This window comes from Chanodichthys erythropterus, chromosome 19, assembly GCF_024489055.1.
Source record: "Chanodichthys erythropterus isolate Z2021 chromosome 19, ASM2448905v1, whole genome shotgun sequence".
NCBI lineage: Eukaryota > Metazoa > Chordata > Actinopteri > Cypriniformes > Xenocyprididae > Chanodichthys > Chanodichthys erythropterus.
Genome location: NC_090239.1, coordinates 3,519,672 through 3,536,852, shown reverse-complemented (window position 1 = coordinate 3,536,852; position 17,181 = coordinate 3,519,672). Strand labels below are relative to the sequence as shown.

At 36.7% G+C, this 17,181-nt stretch overlaps 1 protein-coding gene across 8 annotated transcripts in view; it reads right to left on the bottom strand.

The window, feature by feature from the left end:
• The window catches only part of dock1 (dedicator of cytokinesis 1), a 273,581-nt gene that overhangs the window by 192,110 nt on the left and 64,290 nt on the right, over positions 1–17,181 (bottom strand). For all 8 annotated transcript variants that reach the window (XM_067368773.1, XM_067368774.1, XM_067368776.1 and 5 more), the window contains 3 exons: positions 11,994–12,097; positions 11,310–11,490; positions 5,856–5,953 (listed from right to left, as the gene is read on the bottom strand). In XM_067368773.1, coding sequence (XP_067224874.1) covers positions 5,856–5,953; positions 11,310–11,490; positions 11,994–12,097 — 383 coding nt within the window. The remainder of the gene's footprint in view (positions 1–5,855; positions 5,954–11,309; positions 11,491–11,993; positions 12,098–17,181) is intronic.

Genomic DNA, 17,181 nt, shown 5'->3' with positions numbered 1-17,181 from the left:
TTAATTTAATTTAATTTAATTTAATTTAATTTAATTTAATTTAATTTAAATTAAATTAAATTAATTTAATTTTAATTTTAATTTAATTTAGGTTCTTGGTTTTGCCTTCAGATAAACAGCAGTATTTTAATCTCTGATCATATAAAATGTTAAACATTAACTTTTGGAATATTCAGGGTTTGTGCTCTAAAACATTTGGATTAAAAAGCACAAACACAGATTTCTTGAATAGCATCAGAAACTGACATATTAGTTTTAATTGAAACATGGTATAGATCAGATGTGTCCACTCAGTGTCCTGCAGGTTACTCTGAAATCATAGTGCCCTCATGGAAACTCAACTCAATACATCGTGGCAGAGATTCTGGAGGTTTAGTTATATGGATAAAAAATGATCTTGCCCCTTTTACATCACCAGTACAGCAAGGCAAAAACCACATATGGTTAAAATTGGATAAAAACTTTGGAATCCTGGATAAAGACCTTTTTATCTGTGGAATTTACATTCCTCCATCAGATTCTCCATACTACGACGATGAAATATTTCACACTTTACAGGGAGAAATTTATCAATATCAAACTCAGGGGAAAATTTTACTATGTGGAGATTTAAATGCTCAAACTGGCTTAGAACCAGATTACATTGATAATTCAGGAAATAAACATCTGTTCACACAAATACCCCAAGACCTCTTTAATACCCTACCTAGAAGAAATAACCAGGATACTGGAGTTAATAGACATGGGAAGGAGATAGCTCACCTTTGTCAAACTTTAGGCCTTTATATCCTGAATGGTAGAATCAAAGAAGATTCCTGTGGACACTTTACCTATGGCTCAAATCTTGGGAGCAGTGTTGTAGATTATGCCATATCAAATATAATCCCATCCTATTCCAGTGCGTTTACCATCAAAGCTCAGTCACCCTTGTCTGATCACAGCCAGATCATTGTTTCCATTAAGGGTGAAAACATCAAACCAAGAGAAATACATAAAAAGCCAATTCATCTATATAAACTTAACACATCATATAGATGGACTCATAGCACTGCTGAAACATATCAGCGTGATAAACTCAGATGAAATAGTCAATTCCATAACATTGTTTAGCAATTCAACATTTGATATTAATCGGAAGGGAATTGATTTAGCAATTAAACATATTAATGACTTTTTGAAAATATAGCAAAAAAAGGTAATTTAAATAAAATGAAACAAAAAAGCACTAAACAAAAACCTTCTGAAAAATGGTTTGACCATGAATGTAAAACCATTAGACAAGAGTTACGATTCATTTCAAATCAAAAACACAAAGATCCAGTCAACACTGAGTTGCGCTTAAAACATTCAGAACTTCTGAAACAATACAAAAACACACAGACAGAAGAAACTGGATTATTATAACAACACGCTTCAAAAGATTGAAAACACAATTGATCAGGGCCAGTTCTGGAGCATGTGGAACAGTTTGAACACCACAAAGCCACAAGAACCAGCCATACAAGATGGTCAAATTTGGAAAGATTATTTCGAGAACCTCTATAGCCATCAAACTGACCCTTTAAATAATCCCAACCAATTAAAAGTCCTTGAAAAATTGAACGTTCTTGAGTCATGCATCAAAAACAACCAAAATCCACTAGATTATCCAATAACCCAACAAGAACTTAGTGGAAAGCTGAAATCTCTCAAATCTAATAAATCCTGTGGCCCTGACAAAATAAAAAATGAGATGCTAAAAAACAGCTCTCCTGAACTTCAGAATGCATTGCTCAAACTCTTGAACTTGATTCTGAATTCAGGTGTTTTTCCAGAGGTCTGGAATACAGGGCTCATTTCTCCCATCTTTAAAAGTGGAGACAAAACAGACCCTAATAACTACAGAGGAATCTGTGTAACCAGTAATTTGGGAAAAGTATTTTGTTCTATAATTAACTCTCGGATTTCATTTTTCTTAAAGCAGCACAATGTCATCAGCAAATCTCAAATTGGCTTCCTCCCCAAACATCGAACCACTGATCATATTCACACACTACACACATTAATAAACAAACATGTACACCAAAAGAAAGATGGAAACATATTTGCATGCTTCGTAGATTTCAAGAAAGCTTTTGACTCCATTTGGCATAAAGGATTGTTTTATAAGATCATTCAAAGTGGTATTGGGGGCAAAATATATGACTTAATTAAAAACATGTATAACCAAAATAAATGTGCAGTAAAAATAGGTCATCAGAGAACAGAATATTTTTCCCAAGAGCGAGGGGTCAGACAAGGCTGCTGCCTCAGCCCAACTTTATTTAACATTTATATTAATGAATTGGCAGATCTACTGGACCAGTCAGAAAGTCCAGGACTACAACTATTTGACACAGAAGTCAAATATTTACTTATTACTAATTCTATCTAAAACGGCGGAAGGTCTCCAGAACCACCTAGACATTTTAACTAAATACTGCAATGACTGGGCCTTAGAAGTCAACATCCAGAAAACTAAGATTATGATATTTCAGAAAAAAAAACCAGAAATCTGGAATATAAACATGCATTTACTGTAAACAACACCACTCTTCAGCACTCTTTACAATATAATTATCTTGGTTTGGTTTTAACACCCACTGGAAATTTCAATTTGGCTATTAAAACATTACTTATAAAAGCCCGCAGAGCAATGCATGCCATACGAACTAAATTATTCAAAATAAAAATTCCAATCAGAATTTGGACAAAGATTTTTGATAGTGTGATACTGCCCATTGCCTCATATGGAAGTGAGGTGTGGGGTCCAGCGAGTAACTACAGCCATAAGCTTTGGGACAAACATCCTTTAGAAGGTCTACATGTAGAGTTCTGTAGAAGCATCCTTCATGTCCACAGAAACACACCTAATAACGCCTGTAGGGCAGAACTAGGCCGTCTTCCCCTCAATTTAATGATTAAAAAAAGAGCTTTAAAGTTCTGGATACACTTAAAATCTAGTCCTGAAGACACACTTCATTTTAAAGCACTAAAAACACAAGAACTGAGTGCTCAGAAAAGTCATCTTTGTGCAATGGTGTCAGAACTGACAAAGCAAGCATTCAAAATCACTGCCCCAGAAAACATTAAAAAATTAAAGAAATTATGAGTAAAGAGAAAAAAGCATACATGCAGCACTGGAAAGAGCAAACGAAAGAGCAGAGTCGTCTCCAGTGTTACCTTAATCTAAACAGAGAGTACAGCCTGGCCGAATATCTCACCTCTGTCAGAAATACAACACACAGGAATTTATTAACCAAGTACAGACTTTGTGACCACCAGCTGGCCATAGAAAGAGGGCGACACAAGAAGACATGGTTACCCAAAGAAGATCGAGTCTGTAATCAATGCAGATCAGGGGCAGTTGAGACGGAGGCACACTTCCTCCTCCACTGTGATAAATTCACAACCTTAAGAGAGTCGCTGTACTGTCAAATACAGCATATTATCCCGGAGTTCCAGTCACTCCACGAAACTGACAAACTGAAAATATTACTTGGTGAAGGACCTTCTTCCACTTTAATAGCACAATATATTTATAATTGCCACAAACTAAGAGGTACTGAGTGAACACACCCATATTATACTACTATTGATATGTGTATAAATATATATATATGAATGCATTTTATATATGTTCTTGTTTGTATATATGTGTTTTTGTCTTGCTTTATGCAATGCTTTGGCAATATGTACCTAAATATGTCATGCCAATAAAGCAAATTGAATTGAAATTGAGTAACTTGATTGACTGAGTGACTGAGTGACTGAGTGACTGAGTGACTGAGTGACTGAGTGACTGAGTGACTGAGTGACTGAGTGACTGAGTGACTGAGCAACTTGATTGAGTGAGTGAGTGAGTGAGTGAGTGAGTGAGTGAGTGAGTGAGTGAGTGAGTGAGTGAGTGAGTGAGTGAGTGAGTGAGTGAGTGAGTGAGTGAGTGAGTGAGTGAGTGAGTGAGTGAGTGAGTGAGTGACTGAGTGACTGAGTGAGTGAGTGAGTGAGTGAGTGAGTGAAGCTGTGTCCGAAACCGTTCACTCATTCACTATTCCCTATATAGTGTATGGCATTTGAGTGCACTATATCTGCATGGAGTGAACGAAATGAAGTGAGTGAATTCGGACACTGACGTATACACTGTGCGTCGGAGAGCTGGAGCTGTCGCAGAAACGGCTCGACGCGATAAAACAATTTTATCCTACATGTTACTTACATTATAAAATAATGTTAATAACAATAACAATCATAATGACTTTATTTTGTAATCATACATGCCTCCGTGCCAGCTTTGTAGTTTAATTGATTGTATAATTGGTTTGTCATGCTTAATATGGGTTCATAATCATTAAATACTATAAAATACTGTAAACAAAAAATAAACACATTAACAAGTGTACATTATTTCATGCATTTATTCTTTTTAATAAAGTTTTTTTAGTTTGTTATAAACTCTCACGCTCACAGATGAGGTGGTGTTTGAGCGCCCTCAGGCGACCGTTATGATTTGAATACGCTACTGATGATTAACGACAGTCCTCTCCGCATTGGATTTTGGGAAATAGTGCTTCAGCGAGTGTACATCGAATGTACACTCGAAATCAGAGAGAATTGTGGGTAAAAAGTAGTGAACGAATGTAGGGAATTAAGTCACTCACTTAGAATTCGGACACCACTACAAAATGGCCGACACCCGATATAGTGGACTATATAGTGGATAGGGAGCAGTTTCGGACACAGCTTGAGTGAGTGAGTGAGTGAGTGAGTGAGTGAGTGAGTGAGTGAGTGAGTGAGTGAGTGAGTGAGTGAGTGAGTGAGTGAGCAACTTGATTGAGTGAGTGAGTAACTTGATTGACTGAGTGAGTGAGTGAGCAACTTGATTGACTGAGTGAGTGAGTGAGTGAGTGAGTGAGTGAGTGAGCAACTTGATTGAGTGAGTGAGCGAGCGAGCGAGCGAGCGAGCGAGTGAGTGAGTGAGTGAGCGAGTGAGCAACTTGATTGAGTGAGTGAGCAACTTGATTGACTGAGTGAGTGAGTGAGCAACTTGATTGAGTGAGTGACTGAGTGAGTGACTGAGTGAGTGACTGAGTGAGTGACTGAGTGAGTGACTGAGTGAGTGACTGAGTGACTGAGTGAGTGACTGAGTGAGTGACTGAGTGAGTGAGTGAGTGACTGAGTGACTGAGTGACTGAGTGACTGAGTGACTGAGTGACTGAGTGACTGAGTGACTGAGTGACTGAGTGACTGAGTGACTGAGTGACTGAGTGAGTGAGTGAGTGAGTGAGTGAGTGAGCAACTTGACTGAGTGAGTGAGTGAGCGAGCGAGCGAGTGAGTGAGTGAGTGAGTGAGTGAGTGAAAGTGATAACTGAGAATGATACATGATGCTTTCTGGCCCATTCATGAAAGCAACCAGTCCATAAGAGTCATTTGTTCAAATCAGACGACTGGTCACACAATATGTTTGTTGATGTGTGCAAACAGTGAGAAACATGTGCTATCAATACACTGCATTAACATAATTTCACAGCTCCAACTATACACCATTCTGAAAACACTTTCGGAAATGCAACTTCTATAAATATCTCACATTTTTTTGCTGGTTGCCTTACAAAAAAACAAACAACCAACAACAAAAAAAAAAAAAACTAATAAGCAAAAAGCTTTTGAAGTACAGCAGAGAGTTCATTCATAATTTCATATCATAAATCAAAGCTCAAGTCTCCACACCAACTTCAAACATTTACATTAGTAGCATGTGTTTCTGCATGAATCCAGATGGCAGTCTGAATGAAAGCTGTGAGTTTGTTTTTCTTTCCATCAGATGATTTATACACACCTTGACCACCTCCCCTCCTTCGACTTTCATCAGGTGACGCAGGTTTTGCTGTAGTAAACTGGTATTGGACCTCCATTTGAGAAGCCCCAGGAGATCAACTACAGGAGAGAGAAAAATAAAACCGCATTAGTACACTCACCTCTCTAACCTGAACATTAAACATTCATTAGTACATAGAGCCGAAACAGACATCAGACAGCTCTCAGCCTGGCTGATAAAGCCATAAGTCACGACAGGCTGTGGGTAAAATTAATTCTACCTCAGTTAAAGGTTGTTGTTGTTGGTGAAAATGATGGATGGAAATGGAAATCTGGTCAAATATGAACCTATTAAGCAGTTTATCAATCAGAGTTCATAAACTAGCCAAAGGGAATGACCAGTAATGATTCATGAGGTCACAAAAGCTCTTTAAATGATTATTAATTTGCCTCTTTCTTTATTGGATGAATCACACATGAATAAGCTGTTGCAATGGGAAACACTCATGTGGATTGTGCCACTTGGCACCTGTATGATATGGAGAGTTTCACAGTTCAGATGGTTCCCTTGGGAACTCTCAACACCGTTTGAGTAGCTCCCATGGTGATCGCCATGGCAACAGGAGTGACTGACTTTTTAACCTTAAACGAGGCATTCCAGCAAGCATTTGAAAACAAGCCAAAGTGAAATGGCGTAATGTGGAGAGACAAGGCTCTTCCAGGGTTTGAGTATTGAAGGGCAGTCATAGAGAGAGATTGACACAAACCTTGGTCTAAGCATATACCATTTTTCATTCAACAAATTAAAACAAAATTTGAAAATTTTGAAATATTATTTATATTTTGGTTATATAAATTTATTCATGAAAAAATAAAAATTTATATTCTTGTCTATAATTATATAATTTAGATGTATTATGCCAAATATTTGATGTACACACACAATTTAATTTATGTAACATTTCACATAATACATCTAAATTATATTTATTATTATAGTTTGTAAATAAAACTGCTTTATTAAATATTAAATGACAATGAGAGTAATCTATTTTATAAATGTCTAATTTAGAAATTTAGATTGCATTTTATTTATAATGCAATTTATATATAAAATATTGTATTTCTAAATTGTATACAAGACAAAAACTATCAACCATTATGTAAATCTATAAATATTTTTTATTAAAAAAATAAAAAAAAATAAAAAAGGAAGCCTACATTTAACATTGTCTTGGCCAATTAATATTTAATATTAAGTCAGTTCAATGTAGAGTCAACCGGTCGTTATCACATAATAATTAAACCCTAACAGGTAATCAGGATCTGGACACAAACGGTTTCCTGGGACAATGATCAATTATGTGGTTAAAAATTAATTAAACAAATATATTCGAGCACAGAATGCCAAAATTGCCCAGTCAGAATCGAGTACTGCAGTGTGCTGCATAATAAAATAAGAAAGAGGATGTGAGAAGAAGAACAGCAGAGACTGTGATTTCATATCATCATATCACATCAGCAGGAAGTGTGGCTGTGGGGGAGACGTTTCAGAGAGTTAAAGATCCCAACATTTACAACCCCAGCCTGTGGGTTTAATAAAAACAACTTCAGAGAAAGAGAGAGAATCAGAGACAGAAAGAGCTGTCAGGCCATGGGAAAGGAGAGTGTTGCTGCCATTCTTTATTAAAAACGGCTCTTCCCTCGTCTTACTGGTCAAGAGAGGTTTCTGTTCAGATTGGTCTTCAGTCATCTAGAATGTGTACTTCACAAACCGGGATGCAAAAAAGAAAGTAGTCAAACAGACACTCTGAAACACATACACCAGCGTTCCAGCAGTTCACATTGATTTCTACCTGTAATGATGATACAGAAACCTACGGAAGCTTGTTTTTGCCAAGGAATAAAAAAATAAGACAACTGCAACTTTTTAATCTCACAATTGCAAGTTTTTTCTCAAAAAAAAAAAAAAAATTCTTACTTTATAACGAGTTTATCTCTCGCAATTGCAAGATAAAAAGTCAAAATGACCTTTTTTATTTTTTATTCAGAGGTGGAAACAAGCTTCCACAGAAACCAGAACGGTGTAACAGAACGGCTGTGGCTCGTGTGTGATTAACAGCCTCCATTTTACTTTGTCAACCTATAATGTCTCCAGAAAACAAAAAAGTCGGCATTGACAGACATGGCCTCACAGGGGGAAAAGGGCTTCTGTGGCCTACAACAATAAAAACCTGTGTTTATATGCTAATGTCTTCCGTCTGACGAATCCTTAGTGACCTCATTACCTCGCCTGCTACCTGCCGAACTCAGATTTTTGACAAAGGTCTTCATTAAAGAACTGCCCCCGTGGCTCAGGGGTCGCGTAAAACCACACGCTAATAGTCACGCAAGTCGTTAGCACCTCTGTAATCAATTCGCAAGCACGGACTGCCTCATAACACGCTATGTGAGAGGAATTATTCTGCCGTCCGACGGGGATAAAGATGGCCTATAAACCTCTCAGATCGCACATGCATGCTGCATACCACGAGGCGTATCAATGCTTCACGCCGCTAGTGTCTTCGTGTAGCAGGGGAGCTTTGAAATTAGAGCAGAAAACATCTTGGCATTCTGACGACAGTCAAGTGTTTGCTAGCTCAGGTTTTAAGTGTCTCAAAGTGTCTCAGAAGCACAAGCTGATTTACATCAAAGATCAGCAAATGTTGCGAAGTGTAATGATAGTGCACTTATTTCTCACTACTTAATAGAGGGAGAAAAAGAAGAGACTGGGAATGGAAATTATTTTCTGGATCAGTGGTAAAAATATCAGTGAAATCTTATTTGTAATTATTTATGAATTAAAAAAAGGGGATGATATATTTTCATATGCCTTCCAATTTTTATTGTTATTATTAGTAGTAGTAGTATTGTTATATGTCATCTGATTTGGTTTGCATCCCTGCCTTTATTTCATTTCAGGGATATTAAAATAAATAAAATAATAAAATAAAATAAAATAAAATAAAATAAAATAAAATAAAATAAAATAAAATAAAATAAAATAAAATAAAATAAAATAAAATAAAATAAAATAAAATAAAATAAAATAAAATAAAATAAAATAAAATAAAATAAAATAAAATAAAATAAAATAAATAAAATAAAATAAAATGGGACTATCCTTGAAAAAAAAAATAATAATAAATAAATCGGGACTATCCTTGAAAAAAATAAAATAAATAAACCAAAACTATCTTTGAAAAACATGTGCATTACCAGCTTAAACATACCATAAAGAATTCACTCACCATCTTGGATTCAGCATTTACTCAAGGATGTATTCTAAAAGTCAAGACTTCGATTTATAATAAAACACTGCACGTTCTCTCATTCATTTTTCATCCAGTGGTCCGTCTCCTCCTCATACCTGCTCTGGTCTGAAGTGCATGCACCAACCATGGCTATTTCTGATGCCGATTTCACTCCATCTCACCCTCTCACGTATATTTTGCCATCACAGGGCCAGTATGCTCTCTGATGTGACTTCACGCATCTCAATCTTAATGGTTTCATCACTAACGCTTGGCTGCTCTGCATTCTGGCCACGTTTGACCCTGAATCACTCAGCAGACACATGTATCCGAATCATGCGTCATTTACAACATCTATCCGAGTAGACTGAGGCACTATCATTGCTTTAAACACGCTCAAAAAATGAATCATGCAACTAAAACTTTCTATGATGGCCCTTCCATAAATTATACCAAAACGGGGTCAGTAAGGTTTTTTTTTTTTTTTTTTTTTTAATAAATTAATTTTATTTATCAAGGATGCAATAAATTGATCAAAAGTGACAGTAAAGACATTTATAATGATCTTTTTTTATGATAATAATAACACTATTTTTTTAACATTTTAAAGCCAAAATGTGTTTGCACCACTAGCATCACTAAATGAATCTGCAAAACTTATGAGGGTTTCCAAATTCATGCAAATGTTGAATCAGGGACAGTAAAAAATACATGAATGCATGAATGTCACATTAAGCGAGTCTGATGTTAACTCATTAACCGCTCTGATATTTGTCAGACTGATTCAAAATCTGAGAGTCTTTCTGAAAGATTCATTGACAAACGACTCAAATGAATCATTTGCAACTAGAAGACAACTAAATTTAAAATCAATTTATTGTCTGCGCATTTTGTTGTGTTAACCAGCTGGTTTATCATGATCAAGCTCACAACTCAGATGCAATATGAATTTGTTTGCTATGGCACTGTAGATAAATCGATGAAAGAAACACTGGACTCATTTCTTTCTTTTTTCTGTATCATTTATTTTCATTGACTATATGCTCCCCCTGCGATCTCAATCTCTGATTTTAAGTTCCCGCAGTTTTTTAAACTCCCTCATCAGATTTACAACTGCAGTGCTCTCCAGTCATGAACCCGTCCGCCGCACATATTCATGCCTGCCGCTACACCATGAGCAAAGGCTGATGGGTAAGCAGTTTCTGTAAGATTCATAGAGCAACAAACGCATGCTTAAAGAGGAGAGGAGGGAGCAAAGGAGCGATTGCGTCAGGACTGCAGTGGACTTCACTGCATCCTGTATGTGATCCGACTGTAATAATCTTCCCGCATCTGCACTTCCTCACTTCTGCCAATCGGACACATGATGCGCCTTCTTCAAATCACAAAACATAAAGATGTTAATGTGTAATCAAAACTAACCCTATTTACTTGCTTCTTAGACATCCCTGATCATTCCTTGTTATTCTAAATGAAAGTACTGTTTTTGTAATATTTATAAAAATGTACTTGAATAATATTGACTAAATACTTTATTATAGTGTACCAAAAACACCACAAAAATTTAAAAAGTGTTGCATGACATTAAATCATTATCATAAAATCATATTTAGTCAATAGAATAAGTACATTTTATAAAGATATACATAAATATAAAAAAAAAACTAAAACAGAAATACACATAAATATATACACACACACACAGTCAAACCAAAATTTATTCAAATACCTTGAACATTTCAGTCATTAATACAGTTTATCACAATAGTTTAAAAAAATAGTAATAAAATATGACAATGTGCGTCAGAAAAAATGTATCTTAATTGTGTCAGATAACACTTAAGCAAAACATGGTCAGGTCAAAGTGTCTGAATAATGTTTGGTTCCAAATGTTTATCAATTTTACTGGTAGTCCACTGTATGAAGAATATTTGGGTATAATATGTCACAGTTTACTTCATTTTGCTATCCTCACTTACATAAATGAACTATAGTGTCACACTAGTAAAAATATATCAAAAATGTCTGAATCATTTTTGGTTTGACTGTATAGTCAGCACTATTTATTCTATCTGTGGCCTTTTGGCCACTTTCACTGATAAAAGAGTAAAGAAATGAGAGGAAATGATGGGGAGAAAGGAAAGGGAATGGATTGGGAAATGATGCGAGTCGACGTGTCTCACCGTTCTGTGTGAGTTTGGTGGAGCACACCAGCGTTGAGATCTGAAACGAGTCTTTGCTGATGGTGAAGCTGCCGAGATTCTGCGTGTTCTTCCCCGACGATGGATTTCTTTCCTCCATCTCTGGTTTGGTGGAGGCCAAGCTCAGGTACATGGTGGAGTCCTCCAATTTCTTTGCTTCTGCCTACAAATAGAGAAACACACACATACACACACAAAAAAAAAAAAAAAAAAAGTTATGAGTACAACACCACTTTGAACAAGACTGAAGAATGCCTTCAGTGATTCAGTTTTGCTACTAAAATAACAAAAACAAAACATTTTCTTTATTGTTTGTTTTTAATACATTTGATTTTACTTTTTCATTGTGAGATTTGCTCAAGCATTCAAAACCAATATCACATCAGTGGTAAAATGATTATTTGTATGAGGGTTAATTTGCACAGCTCAAAAAGGATTCGACCAGGCGACATTCCGCATTAATGAAGCTCTTTAATATGCAGATGTGAAGAGACTGAATACAGGAACAAAGCTTAATTGCATAATGATTACATTGTGATGTGGGGTCAAAGGTTAAAAGAGACAAGCGAGGACAAGCAGCATTAGTACACAACTACATCTCTGTGTATGCGTGTGTGTGTGCTTTGAGATCACTGCATTGTAGAGTGGCGATTTTATTGGTTTCACCTTATAGACGATGAGATCGTGTTCTCCGTCCCTCAGCGTCGTGCCGTCATACCTCATCAGCTTGACAAACGACAGAGCAAAGTTTTTCTCCGATTTATCCTTGCCTGCAGAGAAAGAACATTTATTTATTATTATTGAATAGTAGTTGACCTCTATACAGTGTTACTTTGTTCTTTATATGCATTAAAAAGAACACTGCACTGAAAAGAGTCAGGGCAGTAAAATAAAACATCTGGAACCATTTTGAACCTGAAATGATCTAAAACTGGATATGAATCAGACCTGAAACTGAATCAAAACTGAACCTAAAGCCGAGTTCAGACTGCACGATTTTCAAAGTAGTCGGGTCACTGTTCTTTTCACACTGCATGACTATCTTGGCCAGCATTCAGTCACTGCTGTGTTCAAGATGGATCGGTGACAGAAGGTTTCAAACTGCATGACTTTACGATAGGAAAAATCGCCGACAACTCTGTCTGGGACGCAAACTACGTTTCACAACCAAACACAGGGGAGATGTGACAAGGAAACAACGCGATCACGCGTGCAAGACCGGAGTTCTCACGTGGTAGTGCGCAAGAAGCTTGCAATACAAACTGCCTGTGCGATTTGCCTGTGATTTTGGGCATTTGTCTGCGATTTCTCAAAACCTGTCGACATGCCAAAATCTGGGCTAAAATCATGCAGTCTGAACTCAGCTTAAGGAAGGGAGTGGAAGAGAATCATGAAACCGCTTGAGTTAGAGGCCTGCACTCTTGTGGGACTACCGCGGGGACCCAGAGTGTGGCGTGGGGCGAGATTTGATGGGTGAGTGAGAACGTGGGTGGTAAGACACTCCTGCAAAATAAAAATACCCAAAAGTACAGTATCCAAAAACAAATAAATTGTTATTCATCTGTTGCACAAGAACAACTAAAATAAAAAAAAATGACTATTTACAGCACAAGCATAGGCGAGAGTGTGTAAGGCTGGGCTGCTCCTGACTACTTTTAGAGGGGAAAATCTGCCGATAACTGTTGGTCTAGGATCATTTTTTCTCAGTAATAATAGCATATCAGCGAAACCGATTTCACAAGCGATCCAGTGTGTATCTGTGTTTGCGCACTGGAGAGCGTCAAAGGTTTCTATTTACAGCACGCTTTTGAAGCGTTGGGCAATGTAGTCAATCATAGACCTATTTATTGATTTCTTGAATGTAATGGCCAATCAGAGATGTTAAAGTCACAATCCACTCACCGGTCAAAAGTTTTTGTTCACTGCCGAGTTCTGCACGCTCGTGAACCCTCTCATTATGAGATTCATTGCACAGTCAGCTTCATTGATTATAACGGACCTTTAGATGAAATTAAGATTAGCCAGCTTTTTAGTGATTATAAAGGAAATGCTCTTCTCACACTTTCTGCCATGCCAAACCACACATGTAGTAGCCTATATTTGTTGTTTGTGAATGTAAATGCTTTAAGAACAAATAATTTATTGGGAGCATGTGCAGGTTTTTGCTAGGCAGCCTAACTTAAAAGTATTTAATGGAAATATCATGGACGTACTACGGGCGGGAGAAGGAGAAGGTAACATTTTTGAAAAATAACAAAACAACAGTTGAACTTGTTAGGGCCCGAGCACTGATGGTGTGAGGACACTATTGTAATTAATTGGTCAAATATTATTATTCTCCAAAATGAATCACATTTTTAAGGGCCTAAACATGCTTGAAATCTCATGAAACTTTGCACACGCGTCAGAAGTGGTGAAAATATATCTTTGAAATGGGTTTCAGAATTAGGTGTGGCGAAATAGCTCGATAGCGCCACCAACAATTAAGCGTCCTTCATGTTATGTTTCACGTACAAGTATGAAATTTGGTAGAGACATTTAACAGCCCAATGCCTACAAAAATGTCCCTATGAGCAAAATCTGAAAACCCAACAGGAAGTGAGAGATTTTTAATTTTCTCTGCACAATTTTTGCTGTTTTTGGCATTTCCAGACATTGTACTTTAACAAACTCCTCCTAGAGCTTTCAGCATCATATTTGGTCAGTCTAATCTAAAGGCCCTTGCAATATTAAATTGCGAAGATCTTGAGTTTTCACTGAAGGGCGTGTCCGTGGCGGCCTGACAAAGTTCAATGTTTGGCCATGAAACAGGAAGTTATTGTAACTCGGGCATACAATGTCCGATCTACCCCAAACTTCACGTTTTATAAATGGCAATATTCAGTTAGTCATATTGCCACCCGCAGGCAACAGGAAACGGCATTCTTTGCACTGTAATTCACTCCTGGAAACACATTTCAATATGCCATGGAGTACCAAAAACACTAGAAACACGTTAAATCATGAAACACTTGGCTAAGTGCTAAAGCATGCAATTAATGCCATGAAACAGGAAGTTGCTGTAACTCAGACATACAATGCCCAATCTGCCCCAAACTTCACATGCTGAGTCCTGTCCTGAACACATGCCCATTCCCATACTCAGTTATAGTAATAGCACCACCTACTGGCAACAGGAAGTGACATTTTTAACAATGTGATGCACTACTAGCAACATTCTAAAATATGCAATTGAGTACTAAACATGCTGCTACAAACAAACATTCTAAATCATGCTAGCAACACTTAACTGAGTGCTAAAGCATGCTATTATTGTCATGAAACAAAGTTGTTGTAACTCAAACATACAATGTCCAATCTGCCACAAATGTCACATTTGATAACAGTCCTGTCCTGAACACATCTACACATCAAAATTTAGTTATAATCATAGCGCCGCCAGTTGGTAGCATGAGGAAGCATGGCAAATACAAACGACTTTGACATAGTCCTCCTATATTTACATACTTAAATGCATATTGCCCACCTCTGTTTTCCTAAGGACACTGGATGGTGGTGGCATGGGTGCGAGGGCTCTTTCATCGCTGCCTTGCAGCTTTAATTGCTTTTACTCTTTTCATAACACCGACAGCTGTATCAAACATACTGGTCTAGATCAGAGTGGCTCTAACTGTATCTAGCATATTTCAGTCAGACAACAGCACTGAGAGCCTGTGTGCTTCATCAAGAGATCCAGCAGTGTCTCTCTGAATCTGACAGAAAAGAAACATCTCTGAGATACTTCACACCAAATGGAAATGTCAACATCAACCTATGAAAAACCACACTTGAACCTCCAAAAATCAAAATCATCTGCATCAGTACGAACACAGCACCTGCTGACAGAGAGTAGGAAATGTTGACCAACACCACCACCACCATCATCATCATCATCATCATCACTGCAGTACCAGGACAAAAAGGGAAGCAGGTCTTTACACCGCAGAAAGCCTCTGGCGGTAACAGACAGAATCAACCAGGAGGAGATTTTTTTTTTATGTTTTTATGTTCAAAATTTAATCAGAAAGAAAAAGACAGACAGGCAGACATGTGTGGTATGACAGGGATGAAGATCCCGACAACTGATTCTCCCAGACATTTGACTGCCTGTCAGCATCAATCTGTTTGAGAAAACGGATTTTAATGCCAGTGCTTAAAAGCTCAGATGATAACGGAAATCCCAATAAATTGAACTGAACTGAATGTCAGTGTTTCAAAACACAACTGACCATGGAAACTCGTTAAATTGGACTGTACTAAATAACTAAATATGAACTGAATCTGAACTGATCTGAATCTGATCTGAATTCAGCCTGAAATGAATGAGAGCATTTCAACCCTTGTTAATCCGATTAACTATAACTGAACTAAATCTGAATTGATCTGAAATAATTCATCTGAACTGGATATGAACAGAACTGAAACAGACGTTTTGATGTTTTTGAAAGAAAGTCTCTTTTGCTCACTAAGGCTGCATTTATTCGAGCAAAAATACAGCAAAAACAGTAATATTGTGAAATATTATTACAATACATTATAAAATGCAATGTATTTCTGTGATCAAAGTTAAATTTTCAGCATTATTCCAGTCCAGTGTCACATGACCCTTCGGAATTCATTCTAATATGTTTATTTGCTGCTCAAGAAACATTTCTGATTATTTTCAATGTTGTAAACAGTTGTGCTGATTCATATATTTTTGTGGAAACCATGATACATTTTATTCAGGATTCTTTAATAAACAAAAAGTAAAATAAATAAATAAATATTTGAAATTGCAATCTTTTGTAACATCATAAATGCCTTTAATGTAAAAAAAAAAATCTTCAAAACTTAAACTTTTGAACACTAGTGTAAATCATTATTAGTTATACTAATTCAGTCCAGACCTGCCATAAACATAAATATACAGAATGACAACTTGTTTAAAATGTGGCAATTCAGCACTTCTAAACAACAACAACTGTGCTGAGATCAGCAGTCGATGTGTGCAACTTTGAGACCCTCATGTCATAGTGTTTATTCTCAGATCAGCTGATGAGACGTTTATTTGCTCCAGATTGTCTATTTGCACTAGCGTTAAATGATTTGTTTTATATCCTCCGCCCAGAGCTTGGCAACCAGTGCCCGACAACAAAACCCCACCCCTCTCATCCTGGCACTGCCGTGGCAACATGTGGTGGGCAGATGGAGAGACGCGGCTGCCAAGATAAGGTTGAACACGCACTGCTAAGTGTGATGACCGCAGCCGTACGCCAGACGCCTCTTGGCCCATAAACAACCTTCCAGGCTTCTCAAACATGCTCGTACTCACTGCCAATATGATTCACAAACTCCTCCTCAGCAAAACACACAAACAAACAGCTAGAAAACAACTTCAGAACTGTGCAATAAACCAGATTTTACATCTTATGAAGAGATTATGAGTGCCATTTGCCCATGCTAAACTCACCACTTGGGTGTTCTGGGTGGTTGCCATGATGTTTCATGTGGTTGATTAGGTATTCAAAATATAGTGTGCTGCTATGTGGTTGCTAGAGAATTCTGGGTGGTTGCTTGAGCTCTGGTATGTTGTTACTAAGGTTAAAAAATATATATATATATATTTCATTTTGTATTTTTTATTTGTATTGCACTTTATTTTATTTAATATTTTATTTATTTAATTTTATTATTTTAATTGTATTTTATTTAATTTTATTTATTTATTTTTAATACCGTTACTAATTATTTCAGGTATCTGAAAACCAATAGGAATTTTTTAAAATTGTTTTTAATTGGTAAACAGCTAGAGACTAAAAATAAAAAAAAATAA